At 35.1% G+C, this 25,427-nt stretch overlaps 1 protein-coding gene and 1 pseudogene across 1 annotated transcript in view; one reads left to right on the top strand and one right to left on the bottom strand.

Moving 5' to 3' along the window:
- Np (serine protease notopleural) overlaps positions 1–16,678 on the top strand; it is a 43,301-nt gene extending 26,623 nt beyond the window's left edge. The window contains exons 3-9 of the mRNA XM_070108812.1: positions 1,919–2,076; positions 5,139–6,696; positions 6,778–7,287; positions 13,952–14,129; positions 14,208–14,360; positions 15,496–15,767; positions 15,850–16,678. Of these exons, the coding sequence (XP_069964913.1) occupies positions 1,919–2,076; positions 5,139–6,696; positions 6,778–7,287; positions 13,952–14,129; positions 14,208–14,360; positions 15,496–15,767; positions 15,850–16,013 (2,993 nt within the window). The 3' untranslated portion in view covers positions 16,014–16,678. The remainder of the gene's footprint in view (positions 1–1,918; positions 2,077–5,138; positions 6,697–6,777; positions 7,288–13,951; positions 14,130–14,207; positions 14,361–15,495; positions 15,768–15,849) is intronic.
- LOC138856901 (uncharacterized) lies at positions 2,836–4,351 on the bottom strand (annotated as a pseudogene).
- Positions 16,679–25,427: the final 8,749 nt, after the last annotated feature.

Below are 25,427 nucleotides of genomic sequence, written 5' to 3'. Positions count from 1 at the left end.
TTTGTAATATTTTCGCGAATTCTAGCTATATATAGTATAGTATTTTATTTCAAATGCCATCACATCATTAAAAACCAGTCTAAATAAGTAATTTAGATATTAATAAATTTTTTGAAAAATAACTTTGAATTACATTTATTACTACATACATATGTATATAATAACAACAACTTTTTTCTGAACTTCGAAATTATAAGTGTGAAAATTATAAGTGTCGAAATTATAAGTGTGAAAAATATATTATATACGACATAATAGCTTTCGAATTGCGCTCTCATAACTTAAAAACAGTTTCATAATATCGAGCATTACTTTCTTATAAGTAACGCAACAACAATCACAGCAAGTTCGTTTCTTCAGTCTTTTATTTTTACTGAAAAAATACCCATATACTCATGAACATATGTATGTAGGTATATGAAGAAATAAGAAAGAATTGTGGAGAATTACATCACAAGCACACAATGAGGCTTATTATTAACGATATTTCTTCAAATGACACAGATTTATTGCGCACACACATACAGAAGCACATAAGTGTGTAAGCAGCAGTCAAGCGCTTACCGAAAGCCAAGAAGAAGTCAAACAGTTTACCGTTCGAATGCCAACCAAATGCAAAAAAAGACGAAAAAAGTTCTTACTTATCGAATCGCGCTGGAACAACTCAATTTATTGCCAATTGCAAACAACAATACTTAGAAGTCCACGCCAATCTGTTGCATGCCGCGCTGACTCTTCCACATTTGGTTGCTGTTCATTAACGCCGCAGTGTATCACGATATTTTCATGTTTTGCGTGTCTATAACGAATTATGTCAATTTATATATGTGGAGATGTTATAATATGGGTACATATAAATATATATACATATATGCATGTGTATAATTTGTGTGTGGCAACAGAAGAGTTCTTTTCAAAACAGTTACAACAAATATATTAAAAGTAGCGAAATGAAAGCAATGAAAACCATTTACACTTTAACATCATAATTATAGTGCTCGCAATTATAAAAAATAACATACATACACATTAACACATACTTATGAGCAGCAGCACTCACGCATGCGCACGAATTACACACACTCGTACGCTAGACCAGTCAAAACGCCAATGAATTTATTCACACAGCAATCAGTAAACTATATTTGCGGCAACAACAAAAACAATCACATAAATTGCTATGTGTTTGCTGTACTGCCCAATATGATATTCGATCGCTGGTCGCTTCTTTCGTCACGCTTTTGTGCCCGTCATTCCCGACTTAGCCTGCGCACTGTTGATTGTTTGGTGAATTTTTTAGTTGATTTTTCCGCTCTTTCTTTGATTTCTTCGTTCATTTTCACTTATGCTAACGGTTAACAGCTTATATACACAGCTAACGGTTTACGAGCCAAACTCAAATTGGCGTTGAAATTTAAGGCGTCGGAGCTGTAGCGCGAAGCAACGGAAATTGTGTAGTCGCAAATTAAAAAGGCAACGACAAAAAATATGGAAAATGTAAATATGAGCATGGTACAAATATAACAACAACAACAAGTGTTGGCATATTGTGTGCGTATATTTGCACGGACATTTGTATTTGTTTAGAAAAAAATGGGTTATATTTGGATTTAGACAAAAACAAAAATAGCAATGACAACAAAAAATGTAAATAAGCGGTCAAAGCGATTCACCGTTAATAAAATAATTTGCATTTAAAAATGTGTGCTATTGTGGCTCAATAAAATTCACTACTGTATGGTTAACATTTTTAATTTTTATAGATATTAAAAAATTTTATTTTATTATTTTTTTTCCATATAATTTTTTATAAGTTAAATTATTTCTTTCTCAATGACATTTTTTTTATATATAGAGTCCAAATAATTATGCTATATAAAATATAATTGAATAAACTTTTTCACTTTGTATTTTGCAGTTCAATCAGGTCGAAATATTCGACATTTACCCTGCATTGTACGAAAGTCTGGACGCTCGGGTGTTTGTATGTTCGCTATTGATTGTATTAAACAGAATGGCACACATTTAGGCACGTGCATAGATCGCTTCTACTTTGGTTCATGTTGTCAGTTGAAGGTGAGTGTAATAGTATATATATGTTAAGTATGTATATCGATAAAACCAAATTATACTAATATTAACAGACGTGATAAATAAAAAGATAATATTAGCATTCATTATCATGGGCCGTACAAGCGTATCATAGCTTTAAATATCAAACTTAAGAAAATACTTAAGAACTTAACAAAATACTTTAGAGCTTAATGAAATTCTTAATGACTTAACAAACGTCACACAAGCTTATCATGACTTTAAATTTATTAGACTTAGGAAAATACTTAAGAACTTAACAAAATACTTTAGAATTTAATAAAATTCTTTATGACTTTGCAAAATACTAAAGAACTTTTTGAAATACTTAAGAACTTAACAAAGTACTTCAACCTTTAATAAATACTTAACAAAATACTTAAGAATTTCACTAAATGCTTAAACAATTAATTAATGCAATCAACAAAAAAAGAAAAAATTTTAACTTCGATTGCACCCACGCCATAATACCCTTCAAAAATAAAATAGTTTTCCATACGAGAACTTGATTTTTATCGATCATAATCGGCCGATATTGGTGATTCCGTCAAGTAGCTTCTGGGTAAGAACAAGATGTGTACAAAATTTTAAATCGATATCTAAAAAACTGAGAGACTAGTTCGTGTATATAGGTATATAAGCAGAGATATCAAATTCAGATACCTCCTTTTCGTGTAGTCGAAGCAAGCTTTAAAATCGATGAAAACGTCGTATGTATCGATTTTTTTTCTAGAGTCTTTGTTACTATTTGGAGCATAGTAAATGTCTGGTCAGTGGTTGATTTTCTAGGCCTAAAACCACACCGATAAGGTTCACTGTATTGCTCGATAGGATCTTATATGCGATAATTGGTGCAGACTGAGGGGTCCCCTTGTTATGGATTAGACTGAGCAGACTTAGGTTCCAATCGTCAGGCACGATTTTATCCGTCCATATTCGGCAAAGAATCTGATGCATGCATCTTGCAGTTCGTCGCCGTCGTATTTGAATAGCTCGGCCGGTATGCCGTCGGCTCGTCATACTTTGTCATATTCATTGGAATATCTATCATCATCTATTGAGGTACCGGGTCCACCATCTTCGGTTGTCGCACTTCACTCTCATTCAGCAGGTTTGGAAAGTGTTTTCTCCAGAAAGAAATTATGTTCTGAACATCGGTGATCAGATTTTTTTCTTAGTTCCGAAATGATTATGCTCCAGCCTTGAAACCTTCGGTAAAACGCCGCATCTTTTGTTAGAATTTTCGAGCATTAACCATGTCGGTCAGATTTTCAAGCTGTTCATACTCTCGAATTTCTTCCTCTTTCTTTTTTCGTATGCAAATGCGTTTCGCTTCCCGCTTCAGCTTGCCGTATCTACCTCACCCCGAACGTGTCGTAGTCGATCGTAAAGTTACGAGGTAGGCAGTTTGCTTCTCTCCTCTGGCAATCCTAAAACCCAATTATTTCTGCAGCATCGGTTCATAATGAGCACGATATGACGTTGCGCAGTTCTCAGAAAACAGCAGTGTAGAAAACTGATCGGCTGTCTGTTGTAATTGCAGCTTTTCGTCATCGACTCTTCCTTGTGTATGCTGACAGATCTTTTCTGCTGCAAAGAGAAGGATGCGTAACTTCGCTGCAACAAATAATTGACCGAAGTTGATATTTGGTACTCTGAATTATAACATGATATATTTGGTTGCGCGATTTGAATTCCTGAGGCACGCATGTAACTTGACAAATTTTCTTGTGTCGGAATCTAGCACAACAGACAAGCGAACAGCAAAGTCAATGAGCCTCAGCTCATTAGGGGATGTTTCGTTATGGAGGCTGAATTTCCCAACAAGCTGAAAGAACTTCTTTACCTAACCTAGCGCTGAAATCGCCAAGCACGATTTTGACAAAGTTCAATTATTGTAGCGATTATCTAATCCCCGTTTAGGTGGCAAGGTTCAGGTTGATTGTAGTCATCTAAATAATGAGATAAGTCATCTAAAGGTAGGCCCAGGAAACTTGTTGTTTCGACGGGGTTGCAAAGAAGTGGTTAGTGTCACTCTAGATTCTCGTGGCAACTCAAGCTCTTCGTCTGCAAAGGGTGGTGGTTTGATTCCAAATACGCCATTCACTAAGAGGTAGTTGGTGTGAATGGCGGTCAGTCTGAACTTTGTTGCGTCCGATGTCTGGTCGCTGTACTGTTCAATATCGTCGACATAGTAAAGGAAGCAGCTCTTAATGTTCCTGGGAGGCGGTTCCGCTTCAAGCAGTTCAAGTTCTGACATGTCTGAAGCTTTTTCGTCTGCGTTGCACTATGCACATCCAGACGACCATAGCGGTGCGGTGTTGTTTAAGACCGGCCGGCTGATGTCATGTATGTTGCCCACAAGGTTTCTTTGTCTTTTTCTCATGAGTTGCCGTCAAGCGACTAGAGGATTTTGTTGTGCCTCTATATTTTCACAGTTATCGCGATCATGTGAGGAATGAAAGGGCACATGCTGTCAAAAGTTACATCAAATATCTTAGGGTTATTGACCGTCGAAGTTCTAATGCCATCGACTGTAATGTTAAGAAGACATCAGCTACGGTGACAAGGTCATGTCATCCGTTTGGACGAAAAATTTCCTTATGAATAGGCCACTTAGGGAAAACTTAATAAAAAGTTAGATTATGGTTTGATTAAATACATTTTAAGTAAGCAATAATATATATACTTCTTATTGAAACAAATTTCATGGTACTAAGGTTTAATACATGGCATTCGAAGAATTCAAATTAACATAAGGAATACTTAAGGAAAACGTAAGCACTTAGCATAGTACTTAAGTAAGAAAGTTACTATTTTTCCAATATCTGAATAAACAACGTAAAAACTTATGATACAATTATATTATACTTACGTACTTAAGTAATTATATTAAGTTCCAAATGTTTCGAGAACAACCTTTCGGATTCTTTTCAACTCTTCACATGGTTCTAATTTTTTACTATATAAAATTATGTGTAGAAAAGTTTATATTTTAAAAGATGCCGTTATTTATTTTTATTTTCTATCTTTGATGTTTCCTCCAGGATGATACAACACTTTTCGCGCCCGAAATCAGTGACAATAGCATCGACCAAAATACGATTTCACATTTTCCCCACGAGTCGACTACACTGCCCACGAGCACACTGTTCAAACTCACCACCACCGGTCCACACCACACAGTACAAAGTAGCAGCAACAGTATTAGCGAAACGGTGAGGAATGTAACGCAAAGCTATTTACAACAGAACAGTCACCTTCACGGCGCTAATGGCAGTAGTAGCAGCATTAAGGGAGATACAACACCCATCACAAACACGAACAGTCCAAAACCAGTTAGGGTGACCACAACAACTGCACCGAAACGTCCACCAGTGCATACAACACACAAAACGTCACAATTTGTAGTGCGTACTACAGCCAAACCAACTGTTGCACCAACAACAATAAAGCCACCACGACGCAAAACTACAGTTGCGCGACCTGTTCTCACCACCACCTCAAGCACACAACTAGATACACTAGTGGAGGTCAGCACACAGCCACCGAAATTCTTCACCTTTCAGATTGTAGAGACCACTACGCCCTCGGCTACGGAGGGTAATATCAAGTTAGATGAAGTGGCCACCACACAACGGCCGGTGCACACTACGAATCGCTATCGACCACGTCCGACAACTACCGAAGTGCCTACACAGTTTGTAACTACCACACTTAAGCCATCTGACCCGGTACGATTTACCACAAGACCCAGACCCTTAATTAACCGACGACCCGCAACTAGTCGTAAACCGACGCAGACAAAGCCACGTCCATTTTCAAGCGCTAAGCCCACGAGGCGGCCAGTGGATGCCGACGCCAACGAAGCGGTTAAACCAATTTTACTCAATGTTACCACAACAACTGGCAGCGGCGCCGTGGCAACAACGCATCGTCGTCCAACACCGACACCGGCTACAACCATAAGCAATGATGAGTTACTGACCACGGTCCAAGAAGCCAAAGTGCCACAGTCAGCCGAGTCGGTATCACAAACGACACTTGCGCCAAGACCACGACCTCAGCCAACAGCAGAGATTGTGAAGGTGACCAAGCCAACTGCCGACGGTGGACCTACAACGGTATCAGCGGCACCAACTACTTATACAACTACAACCGCTGCGCCCACAACAACAAGAGCTGCAACAAAGCGTCCAAGTAGTACACATACAACAACACGCACGAAACCAACAACGCCTAGCACCACCACAACGACCCCTACACCAAGAACAACTACAACGCAGAAAGCAACCACGCCAAAGCCAACAACGTCGAAACCGTATAGAACCACTACAACTACGACGACGACAACCACCACAACTACAAAAGCACCTATCAGCAGCACCACACCAAAATCACCCACATTGACCACAGAGTATTCTAAAGTAGAGGCGCCAGCGCTTGAGCTAACAACAACAACGCCTGGTTTGATAACATGGACGAATGTGGACAATGAGCCAACGACCATTAATGCAACTATCGAGTGGGGTCCACCACCAACTGCCCTCACGCCAGATATTAGTAACAAAACAACAGATTCACCAGTCATCACAAATGCCACAGGTAGGTTTGAGAAGTGACGAATATATAATCCCAAACTAAATTTCTTACTGAATATCTGAAATTAATTATTTTTATTGGTAGTTTTCACCACATCATCGCCACCCATCACCAGCACCATGATATCCGTTTCAACCAGTATTAGTGAAATTATGAACAACATAACCTCAATTATGCCCAAACCAGAGCGTCCATCATCGGTGATGAGCACACGACCACCCAAACCGAAGCCCACCAAAACTACGGAGAGTCCCGCGCCGAGCACGACGACTACACAAAGTAGTACGAGCACCTCCACAGCCACGTCTACAACAACAACAGCGAAACCGACACCGAAACCCACAATCCCGTCAACAACAAGCACCACAACAACCACCACAACCACTTCCACCACAACAACAACAACTGAGGCACCTATCGAATTGGTGGAGGAATCGTCAACAACCAGCGCCGAGCAAAGCACAGAAGGTTTCTCAACCACCGGCAGTGGTATCTTTGGCACCACCGATTACAGCACCGAGGATTTTAATACTACATTGTCGTCTTCGACATCGGCGCCGGTGAGTTCGCTGGAGGGTATGGATTACAGACAAAGTGAGTAATTTGTGAAGACTTTAATAATATAATTCTACAGTATTATGAGAAAACCCATTTTTCATAGTTATTGGGGGACTAGCTATGAACCTGTTAATGCTACCATATCTAAATAAAATGATGATCTTTTTAAAAAGGAAATTTAGCTCACACATTTTTGTAAAAGTATCCACTAACTGATTTCATTATACTATGACACGTTCTACGAAATACAGGGTTTTTAGAATCCTGTTGTGGTTCGTCATCAGACATACACCCTACCTACCAAGGATCCTTCTCAGAGACCGAAAATATAGAAACTCCTATACGTGAGAGCATATCCCAGCAGGCAAGGCATATCAAGAGTATATATTATACACCTGAATAGAAATTTTGAACTAAACTCCACACCTAGGCGACGATGGTATTTACTCAACATAGCTCCACAGACAAAATACTTTATTTATATTGCTCAACAAAGATATATGATAAGCACTTAAGATTTATGGGCACTGGATCTTTCTGACTATTTTCTCACACGATCACCAATTTATATAAGACTTAAGAGGAGTAACTTAAGGGACTAACCCTTTTACGGCTACTTTCTATTAAAATATTTTCTAAAAATTTGATTTTTAGTAGCTTTAACATCTGTGGTGTGATGGTCCTATAAAGAGATAGATATATCTGCACTATATCTTTATTTGATTCTCCATCACTTCAACTGCCAAATTTTATGGTTCATGTCTTTAATTGAGTATAATTACCTTCGATATTGTTAGAGCCATATTCAAACTGAAACATACTATTCTATAATTATTTTTGCTCAAAAATTAATAGTTGTTACAGCAATTTCTGGTTCAACTCCACCAAAAAAAATGTTCAACTTCTCAAAGAAATATATTTAATCCGTATTTAATCCGACCAATTATGGTTAAACAAGCAAAAGTGACTGCACTTAGTCACGCTTTGGATTCAACAAGGAAATCATTTTAATTTCGCCTGAAAAGCCGCTTACGAAAGTAAAGTAAACGCAAATTTACCGCAAATGACAGTAAAATTAATTTACTCCGTTTTAAATGCGAATAATTCGAGTTGACATTTGAGTGAGTCAAAGAGAGCGACAGGAAATTCGTGCGATGAGTGTGCCTGCGCGAGTTCACTGCGCACTTGAAATTGATAAACACAAAAAACGACACCGAACGACATATAACGCAGACACTTACAACCGAGTTATAAGTAATATGTATTATCACGGTATTTTGAAGTGCTTACACACAGAGGGTCACTGACTCCTTCGTCAGTCTTGATTTTCTACGCCAAATAGAACGGTTTGAAGGTCCACATCAAGGTCGTGCCGAGCAAACGTGCTGCACTTCACTCTATTTACAAGCGATACTTGCAACAGTCATGTGCCACACGAACGCCAGCACATGCTGCAAGAACGCATGATCTTTTTGCATTTTTGTTTTTGGTTTTGTTTTTGTAAAACGTGCGATGTTTTTCTATTTTGATACATTGTTGTTGGCGCTTCCGCTGTGGCCTTTCGCGCACGAAGCTTAGCTGCATGCTTGTACTTTGGTAATTCAGCGCCTCAGCGTCACCGTGTTGCAAGAAGTTGCTGCTGCTGTTGGATATGGCAAGGCGCAGTCGATAATGTTGCAATTTTTCCTGGCGTTTATTTTTGGATTTGCTGGTAGCAAATTACAGGTTACATTCATTTAGGCACTCCTTTGTTTGCGCTTCTTTCTTCTGTTGCTTTTGTTGGCTGGAATTTTGTTCAACGTGGTTTAGCTTCTTGTTGTTGCTTAAGAAGCATTTGGTACTGCAGGCGGAACAAGTTTCATTGTTTGCCGCACGCTAACAGTAGACAAGAAATTTATACAGAATGGAAAATAAAGCGGTTTGATTTCGTGGGACGACTGACTTAATTTCCTCTTGCAATTAATTGCCTGGAGTAAGCGATTTGTAAAAGCCATTGTGGAGGCGCCACGTGTAAACGTGCGTCACTTAACCCCATTTAAGCTACTGCAAAGAGAATCGAATTGTTCCTTTTTTTTGTTTGTGGAAAATAATTGAATGAAAATTTTGGATGGGGCACATTGCGGGACGGCAAAATATATGTTTGTATACTTTTTTAAAAGTTATTTAAATTTTAATTAAAAAGTTTGATAAAATGAACTGATGTCTTTCTTCACATAATATAAACAAAGGACGTAAAAATTGTGTATAAGGACATTTTGTAACAATTCAGCTTAAAATAATAATATATATAAAATTTAGTGTTATGGCCAAAAATATAGCCTTATTATAAACATAAGGATTTGCTATTATGTTTTAAAAGTGATTTAGTACAAGTGGCCGCTACAGCTGACTCGAATGAATTCCAGCCGACAGTCTGAACTTTCGACCAATTTAGCAGCAATTGAGGCCGTATGTCAACAATAACGCGCCAAATATAATAAATAATATTATCTGCGTAGACAAGCAACTTCACATAACGCCACAAAAAGTAGTGCAGCGATGTTAAATCTCACTATCTTGGAGGACACGCCACAGACCTACAAAACGCTCACCAAAAGTCTTTCAATAAATTGATAGTTTCGTTGGCTGTATGGCATGTAGCGCCATTTTGTTTTGACGAAAGGCCATTCAAATCAACATCCACCAGTACAGACACGAACAAGTCATTAATCATGGCTCTATACTAACATCTTATGGACCTACATTTTTTGTGCACGCCTACGTAGACCCCAGCAAGTCTCCCGTGGACACCTGGGGGTCCACCTGGACCACTTTGGGAATCACTGCTCTATAGCGTTAACTGTAACATTATGGCCGGCTTCATTTTTGAAGAAATATGAACAAATTATTCTCTCTGCCCATAGAGCACACGAAACAGTGGCTTTTGAGGATGTAACGGCGTCTCAACAATGACTTTTAGATTATTATAACTCCAAATGCCAAAACACCAAAAGTGACCTTTATCACAGAACAAAAAAAATTTTGTTTTTTTTTTAAAAGAGCATCGGTGGTCATCTAATTTTAAACCTATTAACTGAACATTGTTCTGGAGTAAGTCTGTTCATTATGAAATGGCAAACCAAAGTGAGTGTAAATCAGTATAGTGTTGCTACATTAAAAACCATACTTAACTAAATACGCTCTTTATATGGACTCAGTCCGCGAAAGACGGATGGATTTTATGAGAACTTTTTTCACTTCTTTAATTATCTGAATAGTAGGTCATAAGAATTGGTAGAATAGAAGTATTATTTGAAATCATAAAAAAATAATAATAAAATATATATAAAAAAAAAAAAATAGAGCCCAAAACCGATTTTAAAAAAGCTTCAAAAACATAAAGTTTTAAATATATATTTACAAACACCTGGGTCAAAGACAGTAGAAAATTTCTGAGTAGACTTTGCTCTTTTATTAATTTGAATCCTTTCTATATAAAATACGATCATTTTTAACCCTTAAAAATGCAATATCATTTGCCATTAACTAATTTAAATTTGGCTATATCTGCATATCTTTTTGAATAACAGAAGTAGAAAATTCAAAAGTTCCACTTTTCCTCAGACAAATTTCCAATATCTCTTCACGGCAGCCTTTAAGAGCAAAAAAAAAAAAAATATTTTGAACGGCAATTACTCGGCCCTCCATAAACTATAAATTTCATTCGTCGTACAGCAATGGACGCCAAAGACCGCTAAGCAAATAAACGTAATAGCAAAAGCAAATTGCAAGCAAAAATATCTGCAAATTCCACTCACATATGAAGTTGGTCCAATAAACCTTGACTTTGGCCACTGCAGTCGTGCATTTTCTGCATATAGCCATCGTAAACAACTATTTGTAATATTCTGCACTCAACCTGTTTCAACAGCGCTGCGCAAACGTCTAGTGGTACGAATGCAACTTGCTACAGCGATGGTAGCTTGTGCGCTTACGCATAGGCGCAAACATTAAAGCTGCAAACCAATGAACGAATGTGCATTGGTATGTATGTATTTATATTTGCACGACTCTGTGCTTTTGTACGATTACACGGCTATCTCACATTCGGAACGTGTGTATGTTTTACGCCGCCAATAAACTTCGTGGTCATTCAACACACACAGCTGGCGGTCGTCTTGCATCAAGATAATTGCCTTAAAACACAAATCGGTCAGTTAGACATACGCTTGGTTCGTTGATTGCTTGCCGATGGCCGTTGGTCATTTAAGTCAGCGAAGACGTCGCTCAGCCGTTGGTACATTGACTTAAATAGCCTCTGCGAATGCAAAATCATGCACTCTCAGTTGCACATCACTGTAGTCTTACATTGCTCGCACAAAACAAAAAAAAAAAACAAAAAAAAAATTGGAAAAATAAAAACCGCGTGAGTTATACGCACATTTGACCCGCAAGTCGCGCCATTTGTGGCACAAAAATTGCTGATGGCACGCACTCACGCATGCGCGCACACACTGAGAAATGCAAAAAACTTTAGCAGTGTGTCTGCACAAAGTCGCATACATACGCCTGTGGGCAAATTAAAAAATTTTGCCGCATTTATCGACGCTCCTTCGCGTTAACTGTAAACCAGGCTACGGTGTTCGGTTGCAATCGTTAATGCAGCAGATAAGGTTAATTGATTATGAAAATGGCAACGGTTTACAATCCGCTTGTCTGCATTTCAGTCGACATTTTGGCCTCGGCAACACACATACGTCCCCACACACACACACTCATATGCATGTTCATGTGGCATAAATAAGCATGCTGCATGCCACATGCTGCATGTGAAATGCTGTCCAAACTGAGCAAAGATATTAACATGGCTTACACATACATACATGTATGTATGTATATATGCATGTAATTGTATATGGAGATTTGGTATTTGTGAAAACAGGTCAAATGGAAGTATTGAAAATTACATTTATAAAACCCCTGTAGGGATATCAAGTGGCTTTCTACCTTTTATATCAGCAATAATGTTTTTACTACTCGGTAAAGTCAATTACTGTCTGATGGAATTTAATGTGAATATGGTAGCTATAAACAAGAAAAGACGTTACCTTTGGCTGCACCAAAGCTATAATACCCTTCATGATGTATTTCTTAAGACATTAAATACTAATAGATTGGATTCATTTTGATCGCTCAGTTTATATAGCAGCTATATGCTATAGTCAACCGATCTGAAGAATTTGTTCGGCGACTGCTGCATTTTCTTCGACAGTTGTACGTGCCAAATGTTGTGAAGATACCTTGTGAAATAAAAAAAAATTTTCCTTGCTTGATTCTAATCAGTTAGGTTCTATGGCAGCTATATACTATAGTGAACCGATCTGAACAATTTTTTCGGAGAATGTAGCATTGTTTTAGACAATACTCCTTGTCAAATTTCGTATAGATATCTTGGCATATTAAGAAGATTTTCCTATAAGGATCGATCAGTTTTTATGGCAACTATACCATATAGTGGTCCGATATCGGCGATTCAGACAATTGAGCAGCTTCTTAGGCAGAAAGCGACGTGTACAACATTTCAGATCGTTAACTCAAAAACTATGCGAGTAGTTCACGTATATACAGAGAGACAGACAGATGAACATGGCTTAATAGTTTAGCTTCTCACGCTGATCATTTATTTATATAGTACTTTATAAAGTCTCCGATATTTCGTTGTGGGTATAGCAATTTACATAAGGAAGATTTTCTTGTACAATGCATACATATACTCTATTTGCTCTAGATTGGATTAATTTTTTGGTTTGGAAAGAAAAATTTTACACAATTATACAAATCCTCCGAAAAAATAATTATAAAGTTTCCGCTAGTTGGATTTAAAATCTAATTTTTTGGAATAGCATTGCAATATTTTTCAAAATATATGGTATAATTTTGCCAACGAACCTACGAAGGATAGCTTAACAGTTATAGCACTGATGTCAAATTCCATGACTTAGATGGAGAATTGACAGACTTTATTCACCTTACTAGAGTAATGCTTTCACGCACTGTGAGTTTTATTACAAGATCCAGCTAGAAACATATATCATTGTGAGAAACCAACAAGTAGATAATCATCTTATATTTTGAAACAATATGGACGTATATAACGTTCTGCACGCAACCTGCACAAGAAAATAGTTTGGTTTTACTGGATACAAATGAGCCTGAGGAGTTTTTCTTTTAGTATTTTTCGAACCCCAAATTCGTCATTGCTTGAGATAATTTGTCGATAAGAATGTAAGAGCAAGTTTGCCACAAGAGCACGAGTTTTAGAAATAAATTTCCACGTTTTTTAAAATTGTATTTCTTATAAAACTATGCCTTACAATTTTCGGGAATATCTGAGCGTAAATGTTAAACACTTTTATTTATTTTGACACCTGGATTGACAGCCAGTTTGACGGTTATACCCCAGCAAACTTAGTTCGAACTTTGCCCTACTTACACTTTTCGCTTAAATGCCTCGGTTTTAAGAAAATAATGAAGAGAGGTATAACTTTAAGAGTTGTTTTATTTCTTTTTCTAGAGCCTCCTTTAATAATTATTATGATATTTATGTGAACTATGTATATGATATATTTATGTCTGTTAGTTGTGAAAATAAATAAAATTATATTTATAATTATATGCAAACAATTAAAATATAACGCTATTTTCCACCATCTATTTTCAGTTTGTGGTCGTCGCATGTTCCCCGAACCGCGCATTGTGGGTGGCTCGAATGCTGCTTTCGGACGTTGGCCTTGGCAGATATCTCTGCGACAGTGGCGCACCTCGACTTATCTGCATAAATGTGGCGCAGCGTTATTAAATGAAAATTGGGCCATTACAGCGGCGCATTGTGTGGAAAAGTAAGTTTGCAATTATAACAATTAAATGAACTAACTGAAAAAGATTCTACATGCATAAAAATACATTATTGTTTTCAGTGTACCGCCATCTGATCTCTTGCTGCGTATGGGAGAATACGATCTGGCGGAGGAGGAGGAACCGTACGGTTATCAGGAGCGACGTGTGCAAATTGTGGCCTCTCATCCACAATTCGATGCGAGAACTTTCGAATATGATTTGGCGTTACTGAGGTAAGTACAGAGAGGTGTACTTAAAATGGAGTGAGTTGGGATTATTAATATTGCTTATATAAGTTTTCGTGTACTAAGAAAGACGAATAAAAATAATCTGAGTACATAGGCAGCTGTAGCTATTTTAGGAATTTTCAGAAATATTTTGTCGAGAGTTTCGATAACAATCACACATTCGAAGATATGGCCACGAACTGTTTTAAAATTGATTCGAAATAGAGAAAAAAAACAAATTTTACATAAAACATTTTTCAGACTTAAGCGCGAACCATCATGAAGGTAGTTAGATGTTATTTATTTGTATCAGTATCATAGAGTTTTGAATGTTAAGAAAAAATAGAAAATTTTTTTAGAAAATTTCCGAATAGAAATGACACGGATCGGCAAACTATATAAAATATTAGAAAAGGTTCAAAGCCCTAGAAACTATATTTAAGTTTTAATTATTTTAATTTAAATTTATTGTGGATAAGTAATATTTTCCAAAATGTCTGCAAATTAAAAAAAAAAAAAAACTTTTCTTAAATTATTCGGCGGGTTTTTAACGAAAAACTAGTATAGAATAGAGTTGCCACCTATTAAGAAGTTAACTTGAAAATATTAAAATGTGTCAAGGATAAAGTGGCTAAATTTGATTAAAAAAGTTGGCTGGTCTGAAATGTAGAAAAAATTTTAAATAGAGTTGCCACTAATCGAAAAAATTATAAATAAACTTAAAATTTGTGTGTATATAACGAACTTAAAAAAGTTCTCCGACAAGTGTTCGGAAGGTTTTCAAGCTAAACATATCTATAAGTAGAGTTGCCACCTTTAAAAAAAATGTAATTGAAAATATGAAAACATATCCAAACATAATGCGATTTATAACGTGCCGGCTCGACGGCACGGCAATTTTCGGAACAGAGCTGCCACCTATGAAAAAATTAAAATTTTTGCAAAAATACTATGAAACCTTTGTAGCATATATTAAGTTTTAAAAAGCTCTTCGAAAGTTATTTGCAAAGTTTTAAATATAGTAATTTATATTATAATCATATTTCTTATCTTATCAGAGCTCCATTTCTGCTATTCTTTCAAAAATAAGGCCAGTTTCCACAATTCCATAATCACTTTATAATTTTTCACACACTTTCAGATTCTATGAGCCAGTAGTCTTCCAACCCAACATCATACCGGTTTGTGTGCCCAACAGTGACATCGATTTTGTTGGTCAAACGGCATTTGTCACCGGCTGGGGGCGACTATACGAAAACGGCCCGCTGCCAAGCGTGTTGCAAGAAGTTGCTGTGCCAGTCATCAACAACACAATCTGTGAGTCTATGTACCGTGTAGCCGGTTTCATTGAACACATACCACACATTTTCATCTGCGCGGGCTGGAAGAAGGGCGGCTATGATTCTTGTGAAGGTAAGAAAAAAATTGGAAAATTTACGAAATTGTATGATATTTCTAATAAATTAAAAAAATATATATTTTTCATGTAAAAAAGGTGACTCTGGTGGTCCAATGGTGCTGCAGCGCGAAGACGACAAACGCTTCCAGCTGGGCGGCGTCATCTCTTGGGGCATTGGCTGTGCGGAGGCCAATCAACCGGGCGTTTATACGCGCATCTCCGAGTTTAGAGATTGGATAAATCAAATACTGCAGTTTTAAGGCAAACAAAAAAACACAACGATTATACCTATACCTAAATACATAACTATGTTTGTATTGTATTTATAGAGTAGCGAAGATTTTAGTACATAGTATTTAAATATTTTTTTTATTTTATTAGTTTAAACGACTACACAAAACAATACATTTCTCCTTCTCTCTAAAGCACACTCAGTAACGCCCAGTTAATAGAAATTTTACAGCTACAAGCAAAACGGTAACGGTAAATGAAGAATGCATTTAGTAAATATTTACAATTATCACTAGGTCGCCACACACTGGCATTTATGTACGTGTGTGTGTGAAATATTAAGAAAAAGCAAAACTCGTGCTTTGGTTCTAGCCAATACAAATAACGGTGAGCCGCTTCCCCACCCATTCAGCTTAACAGCTATAATCAAAGCAACGACTTGCCTGAATTTTCGTTTCCCCTTCATAGATGGACACAAATATCCAACAACAATAAGCACATGCGTTAAAAAAATTTTAGTTTTAAATAAATAAAATTAATAAATATGTGATTTTTGCTGCAAAATATTCATAAAATCATAATTTTATAATGAACATTTTTTTTAGACAAGCATAAACTTACATACAAAAAAAAATCTTAAACAATTTTTACGCGCATTTTTTTGCAATTCTCGGCTTTTAAAAAATTATTTTATATAAATAAAATAACATAGTGTTAACAAGCATATTGTCTATTTATATACATACATATATTTCATTAGTTATATGTAAAATAATAACAAAAATATTACCGTTAGCATTATTCATATTGTACATACATTGATATTTAAATAGTTGTTAATTAATTGAAAAAAAAAAACAAACAAAAAAAACTCAAAACTGTATTTATCTAAATTAGTTTAGTTATGACTTTATGTTAAGTTAATATATATATTTGTAATAAAATAATATATATTTGTAACAATTTAATCAACTAAGTTATTAATATACAAAATATATTTGCAATAATGTACTTTGTACTTAGTAATTTTATCTGAATTGCATTTTTTTGAAAAATGTTTCTAAAAACAGATTTCAGTCATAACTCACATGCGTGTTATTTATTAATTAAAAAATATTATAAAACAAAACAAAACACACTTAATACGATTAATTTGTAAGTTGAAAGGTTAAGTTTAGTTGCATTTACTCATTATTGAATATTATTTAAATTATTGCAAATAAAGTGAAAAACAAATAAACAAATTTTAATTTTGAATTCTTTTTTATTTGTGATTTTTGGAAGAAAAAAACTAAGAATTTTAACAATATTAAAATAATTTTGCCTTGAAAATATTACTGGAAACGGCAATCATCGAATCATTGAGAGAATTTAATTTGTTTGGCTTAAATCAATAATTTTCGTACTAACATATGTGAATCTTTCTAAAACGCAAATTATCAGTGAAGTTGCTAACTGAAATTAAATCAATATTATGTTAGCAGGTGACAAGCGTACACTTCAAAAATCTTTCAAAAAATTATTTGCGTATTAAAAAACAAAAAAAAAATATAAAAAAAAAAAATATTTTGCCATTTAGAGAAAAATGCAATATATAATTTAAAGTATAATTAAAAGTTGAATAATTTTTATCATATTTCGATAGATTATACCTTTAAAAATAATATACAAAAGTTTTAAATCGATATCAAGAATGGGTTTGTAGTTAAAGCTTTCTAAATTGTACTCGTTCAGCTTAATTAACACCATCGACTTATCTTTACACGCGCTTTTCTCAAAACTTGATTTTTCAAATTTGCTTGCATGATTACTGGGAGACAAATGAACCGATCATTATCAAGGTTTTTTTCTATGTTTTCTAGTTATTTGATCTGATAAAAAAAACGACATTTTGGGAAAAATTCAACTTTTTTTGAAAAGCTGCCATTTTGTCAATTTTTGATATTTTTCGACAGCAGCAATTGAGGACTATATATATTTTACTATATATTCTCAACATATGTATAAATATACCCTTGATAGTGTAAAACAATTGAGCATCGTAAACACTGCTTTTTTCATAAATTTAGAAAGGTTATTACACTAGGTGTACCCCTGAAAACTAGCCGTCTTTAGTTCGCCATTTCTATGCTGGCTATTTTTGAACGCAGTTGTCTTATCAAACAAATTACATGTCAACATGGCAAAAAAGTTATCGAGTTGAAATTGCTATAAGAGAATGTATAGATACCACTTTAAAGATAAGTCTTTTAAGCTTTTAAGACCAAAGTTTTGCTTTACACATTTTATACCAGTTTTACCATTGTGAATAATGGTTCAAATGACAATTGAATGTCAAAGTAGACGATTACCAAAAAAATTTTTTTTTTTTATACAGCTTAAGACTTAAAATCTATAATATATTTTTGGAATTTCTTCACAAAGAATAAAGCGATACATTGCGCAAACGTCAGAAGACTTGCTAGGGTATGATTGCACCGCAATTGCCGCGTGTTTCTTTGAGCAACTGTTACACTTTGTGCGACTCATTCCTCTTTTGAACACCATAAACATATATGCATAGTCACGCAGTTGTGTGGCAACTCTGTTCCAAAACAGTTTATTTTGTGTATATCGTTCTCTAGTCGTCATATTTCCAAACACATTATACAAATTAATGAATCTTTGCTTTCTGAATCCTTCCTGATCTCTTATACCACTATTTTCACTCCTCCGATTAATATTACCCCCCAATACCGATCAATTTGTGCCATAACTTCATATAATTAGTTGAGAATATTTAACTTAGGTCAATTTGTAAATTGTAATTAAAGATACCTCTTAGGAAGAAGAGAAGAGGCTTCGTAGCTACTACGTTACAAGGAAAGGGATATTTTTGCAACACTAGAAGAAAGTTTCTAACCATTATCTCGTCCCGACGAATTCTTTAACAGAAAATGTATGATAAAGTATTTGAACATTATTATTACGGGTCACTAATTTTTGCATAATTCGTTAAATAGGTGGCATATTTAATAATATTATATAATATATATAAATAAATATAAATATAGGAAAACGTCGTCGTTTATTTTTGATGAATGTCTTAGGGTATTAATGAAGCTACTAACGAAGGCAAAGAAGATCCAACTGCGTTCATTGAAATTAAGTATATCCTTGTAGATCAGACAAAAAGTATTTTGAGGTTAAGTATTTCTTGGATCATTTCTGTTTTATAGTGTAATATTTTGTACAGTTAAAACACAAAACATATGCAAACACAGGGTGACAAATATATTCAATTACTGTTAAGACAAAAATTACGCCTATAAATAGATCAGCAGGTAAATTTTAATAAAAGGGACATTATTTCACAAAAATTTCCTTTTTTTGTTCAATTTGTATTTTACAAAGCCTAAAAGCATGCTTTGAAATTTTGTAAACTGATGTTTCAGCCGCCAAGGTGATAACACATGCGCTGCCATCGTATGCGATTGAGTTTATTAAGTTCAAACAAATTGGAGAAAAACTAAAAACAGAAAAAAAAATAAATACTAAAATGTATAATAAAAACAAATAAAAGTACAAAAATTGAATACAAGTCAAATATTTAATGAAGATAATTTATTAAGCAAAATGTTTGCCTTAAAATCAAAAAGAGTTAAATAAATTTCAAGTAAAAGTAAAGATGTCAAACAAAGAATATAAAATAACGAAACAAACCCAAAATATTATATATAAAAAAAACATTTGTCGCTGGTGAAGTGACCAAGTTAAGAAAATTAAAATTCATTGTATGTTTCACCGTGGCGCATGTGTTTGGCCGCGGCTCGGCAACTGCCAAAAAAAAAGTAGTTTAGGAAGCTCAGTGCAGTGGAATAAAGAAAAATGTTAAATGTAAAGTTTAGAAATGAAGTTTGCTGGGGCATTCCCCAAAGCAATATTGTATATATGAGTGTATGTAGCTACTTGATCGGCATGTGCAATACGTTATGTGAATTTTAAACATTTTATTAACTTAACCATGGATTTTTAATGTTTTCTCTTTTCGCAGTTTTACAAAATGTATTACTTAGTCCTTGCCAGAAACACTAAAAGCAGTGGCAAAATAAAAAACCATCAGTCCACTTAAATATCTAGCGCAGCCATATATGCCTATATATCTATAAGTATGTTTGTCTGTATGTCAACTTCATCCCACACACTCGTCCAATATGCCGTTACTAACCGCAATCATTGAAGATAAATCATAATTTAACAAATCTGTTGCCGTTATTATCGACAAGCGAAAGGAGAAGCAAAAAATAAAGCATAAAATACTTCAAACCCACAATTTTTTCAGCTTAACTACTTTGATTTTTCAAATGACCACTTGGACAGCGAAACTGCGAACAAAACTACGATGATTGACTAGAAAACACAAAATACAAAAACAAAAATAGTAGTAATAACAACAACAAACTTGAGTGTGAAAAAGACTTTCGCTTTTCATGTCAGCGAGTGAGCGCATCATTTTCTTTGACCGCTGCGAAGAGCAATTGCAAGCATAGTACTAAAGTGCATATGTACATATGTATGTGTGTGTGTGTGGATGTATGTGACCCTCTTATAACTTTTAAACGGCTCAACCGATTTGAATAAACTAAACGGCATTCCAAAGGGTTTCATTGCACTTGAATTTCGTGTGAGTTTGGACCCAATCGGACCAGTAGATTTTGAGAAATCTCAAAAAACTAATCAGTTCTAAACCTTGAAAAAACACATCGTTTGCCGCAAACCGGGTCAAAATCGGTTGATTTACTTGCGAGATATCGAAAACGAAAAATTTCGAAGAGCTCAAAAGCAGTGAAAAAAGCGAAATTTGAACGTTAGCGTATGAAATTAGAGTGAAGTTGCAGGGATGGCCCTTGAGGCCAACCGTTTTCCACATTTTTTTATCATATCTTAATATAAAAAATATGACAACATTGCCAAACCATTCTTGCTATCAATGCAATCAATAGAAGCAAAATAAATAATAATGAAAAACGAAAACAAAAGACCAAAAATTAGTAACTAATAAAAAATAAAATTAAAAATAAAAAAAAAAAATATATAAAAATTGCTCAAAATTTTCAAATTATTCGTTAATGTTCACACAAAATACAAATGCTGCCGTGTGTAATGTAATGAGACACGGAAAAATTCACACGTACATACGGCGACTTATCGACGCATCATGAGAAAGTGTTCGCCCCACACACTCACCGACTGCAAGCGCCAAGTTTGTGTGTATATGTGTGAATATGTGTGCGCGTGCAACAAGTGATGGCTCGGCTCAAGTGCCGGAATTGAGATGCCAAAATTGCATTTCGAAGTCATTCGGTTTTTGAGCCGTGACCAAGCCATCGACGCGTTTCGCTTTTTATTTGGTCGCACTTTGACCGCGCCGATTCATCATGGTGACGCCGTTGCTGATTAAGTTGATGATGATGATTATTCACACATAATCGTGCTGTAAAGTTTTTCATTTTCAAGTGCCGCTGCTTACCACTTATTTATTATATTATTACTTATAGCAATTTGCTTTATATTATATAAATATGTATGTGTGTGTGTGTTGTGACGTCTTATGTTACTTTGTTGCTTTTTGTTGTCGGCGTGTCGTTAGTAATGAGTTGTTGTAGGTGGAAATCTTTTATTTCTGGCATGTTGCACTTTTTTTGTTGTTTTTTTCTTTAGTATTTTTAAAATGACTAAGGATAAAGCTTAAACGGTGTATAGTTTTAGTGGCAACAAAACATAGAAATAATTAAAAAAACTAATTCGCTGCTATAATTGTCAGTACTGTCTCAAGTTCATTTATTATAATCTAAAGATTGTCTTTGAAAAAACAAATGTGTAATATTCGCTGAGAATATCCAGAAATTATTGAATATTTACTAATAAAAAGAGGCGAACTAAGCTATAAATACTATTTTTTGAACCGAAAAGGAGTCTCACGAACTCATGATGATGGCTAAAGCGACTCAGCTCGGAAAGCTGATCATTTATATATGTACATACCTTATGCGATCTCCGACGCTTACAAATTTTCTGGCAAATATATACTCATATACATATACTTGTACATACACATATGATCAGTACTAGCAAATAATTTTTTGATTAATACCACCGGCGGACCTATTGGTGAATTAACTACTGCCATACCAGCTCTTCAAAACAGTATCTTGAGATATTCAACTGAAATTTGAGCTACGGTCATGGTATACCGGATGCTGACGTAGAACACGGGCTAAACTGGCAATGCAACCGGGAAAAGTAATAACTGGTGAATTAAAATAACTTATTATTTCTCCAACAGCGAGGAATTGAAAAAGGTACAGTTATCAATACAGCCGAAGGAGAAATCCGTTGAGTCGAAGTCTGAAGCAAGTACTGGTGTAGGATTCCTTGGTGACAATCTTCACATTGAACAAAACTGCTGACATTCACGTCCTGGCGCGACCGAAATCGCTGCAGTCGCCTTAAGTTCTCAAAACCTTTCAGTTCCTTCAAATGCTGCTTGACTCAATGGATTTTAGAGGAACTCCTCAGGTCTTGATACACCACAAAAAGCAAAGATAAAACAAAATTACTTTGGGGTCGTATAAAGAATGGACAAACGAAAGTGCTTGTATTTTGAGGAGAGATAGTGAAGTAATATGGTAGAGACATCATAGTGTAGTGGTTGGTGATGAAAAACGTTTAAACATTACCTCTTCTTCTACCGGTAGAGTTCGTAGATCTGACAAGGTTCTCAATGTTCCACGGTAAAGAAATATGCGAAAAAACGCGTGAATTTAATAATTTTCAATTCAAATCCAAAAATTTGGTGAAGGAAGCTTAGTTGGGGCTGGATCCGATGAACCGAATCCAAAGCTATAGCGACCAAATCAAAGTAACTTATGGCAAATCCACCAACATGTTCTTCGGATCTGGCTTTCAACTGCTTTTCTCTGCTCTCCGATCTCAAGATCATGGTTGCTGAAGAAAAATTTTGCATTTGTATGTGATAATGGAAATCATCATTCCACTCACTCTGAAGTCCTATCCGTTTCGATGAGTTAAATCCAAAATGATGATAAGTACACCACCGTGTTCTCCGGATCCTAGCCACTTTTTTTCATCTCAGTTCTCAAGAGCGTGCTCAGTGGAGTAAACTTTTGCATCAAAGAAGAGAAAATTGCCGAGACTATTTGCATTTTAAATAAAAAGGGTAAGTGTATTACAAAAATGGTATTAAAAATTGAAACATCGCTATAATCGACGTATCGCCCCAAATGGTAACTGTATTGTATAAAAAAAATTTAATTTTGTTAAATAAAATATATTTTTTTTTATTTTATAACGTCACGAGCTTCTCAGCTTGTATATTATATATTTCTTAAACGAAAACTTTACACAGATAGGTGTTAGAATTTAAGTATAATAACTTTTTCAAATTTTCCACAATTTTTTAATTAAGCATCAAAATATAAAATTTATTTTTCAGAAACAGATTTTCATTTAAATTAAATTAAACTGTCAATGAAATTTTCACAATCTGTAAAGCGCACATAAAACCAGCTACAAAAAACAATTAGTGACCATTAAGACTGTAATGATTCAAAATACAGGTTATAAAAATAATTAGCAAACTCTAAAATCAATAAGCATTAAATATAAGTCAATTTAGCAATTTTTGCACACATTCACCGTTAAGGCATAAAAGTGAAATTTGCACAGTGATTTGCATAGACATTTCCAACTTAACGAATGGTCAATAATGCCAAAAATTAATACCGATTCGATGATTAAGTCTAAACAAAGATAAGCAGATAAACAAAGGCCAAAGGATGCATGCCAAAGAAAAAAGCGAAATTTTGGTCTCTCAATGCGTTGTTTGGTTGTTGGTGACTGCTATTATTGGAAGCTTACTTCATAATTTGCAAAACAAACATAAAACCGTTTTGCTATGCAAACAACACACCATTTAATTGTTTATCTTTTGTCTATTGTTTTGACAATTTGTTTTTGCTTACAAATTATCATTTGTGTTTACCAAATTATCATTTGCAAATCCAGAGGTTTTTGCGTAGCCACTTATGTGTTTGTGTGTGAGTATGTGTGGCGTGTGCATAATATATTGGCAAAACCACAGGCACGTGAAAGCGAAAGCCGAAAACTCGTAAATGTTGATTGAATGCAGTCGATGGCCCGGCAATGTTTAGCTCCCTTAAGTATGTGGTAACATACAAAGCTAAACACATTGAGTTTGAGGCCGACGTAATGGCCGCTGTCGTACCGAGAGTTCAATAACACGTGACTTTTGCGTTATTTAGTCGTCAAAGGAAAATGTTAAAAACATGTCCAATCACAGGATCCAACAAAAATTACAATAACTTGGCAAGAGGTAAAAAATAATATTATATAAAAGTTATAACTGTAATAACTATATAAAGAAAGGATGATGCACTCCTTTGTTCGAATTAATATCAAACAGTCATAATTTTTAGCTAAAAATTGTTACCACAAAAATGCTTCTCTTTCCTCGAAAGTATAGTTTACACAATCGAAACGAATGCATTTTATTATTAAACCTTTTTTTTAAGCTGCATGGACAATAAAGCATACGAAAGTTTGGATACTACTGTATTATAGTAAATATATGAGGAAGCTAAACCTCACTTTTAGAATCTATCAAGCTAAATATAGCAGCTGTCTGACGAAGCACCTAGGCCTATAGGAGGTTCATTGTGATATCTTTCAAGCTAAGAAAACAATTCTTTCGAAAGGATTTTATTCGAAAAAATATGAATTTCGTATATTTCCTAAGGTAATGCTTGAATATATTTCTGTATATAAAAAGTGTAACATTGTTATTTTGAGAAAAATTATAAATATTTAGCGTCAAATAAAGAAATATTTTTAATATTTTTGGCAACGTATTTTGAGCCTTCCTCTTTAAGTTTTAATATAAACAACAATAATATATTTTTGTTCTGACGCTCTTTCATATCAAATGTTGTCATGTTCTTTATTATTCTCTCACCCCGGGAAAACGCCTTCTCCAGAATCTTCCTGGAAAATTATATGATCTCTGAGTATTGCTGGTATATATTCTGCTGGTACACTTTTTCCTCACTTTGAATCCCTTTTTTCACCGAAATGAAAAGGTGTAACTACGGTACAGGGACTTCCACCAAACTATTACAGCAACTGGATGGTGACCACGTAGAGCCCTTGGCATAACATTTTTTGCGTCTTTGAAAGTTTTTGCGTAGAATTCGTCGTTTTACTTATGAAAACCTTCTTCCACAGTCAACATTTTTTCATCTGTAAGGAGACCGTTTTGTGCGAGTGCCATTAAAGAAGCCGCATGCATCTGTTCAGCCTAATTTTCTGCAAGCGCGTTGTCAGAACATAACCAGTTGGCCGACGTTAGGGTTTCATGTAATGAT

The sequence above is a fragment of the Bactrocera oleae genome, chromosome 4 (genome assembly GCF_042242935.1).
Source record: "Bactrocera oleae isolate idBacOlea1 chromosome 4, idBacOlea1, whole genome shotgun sequence".
In the NCBI taxonomy this organism is placed as follows: Eukaryota; Metazoa; Arthropoda; class Insecta; order Diptera; family Tephritidae; genus Bactrocera; species Bactrocera oleae.
The sequence above is the reverse complement of the archived record's forward strand: the minus strand, read 5'-3'. Positions and strand labels throughout refer to the sequence as shown.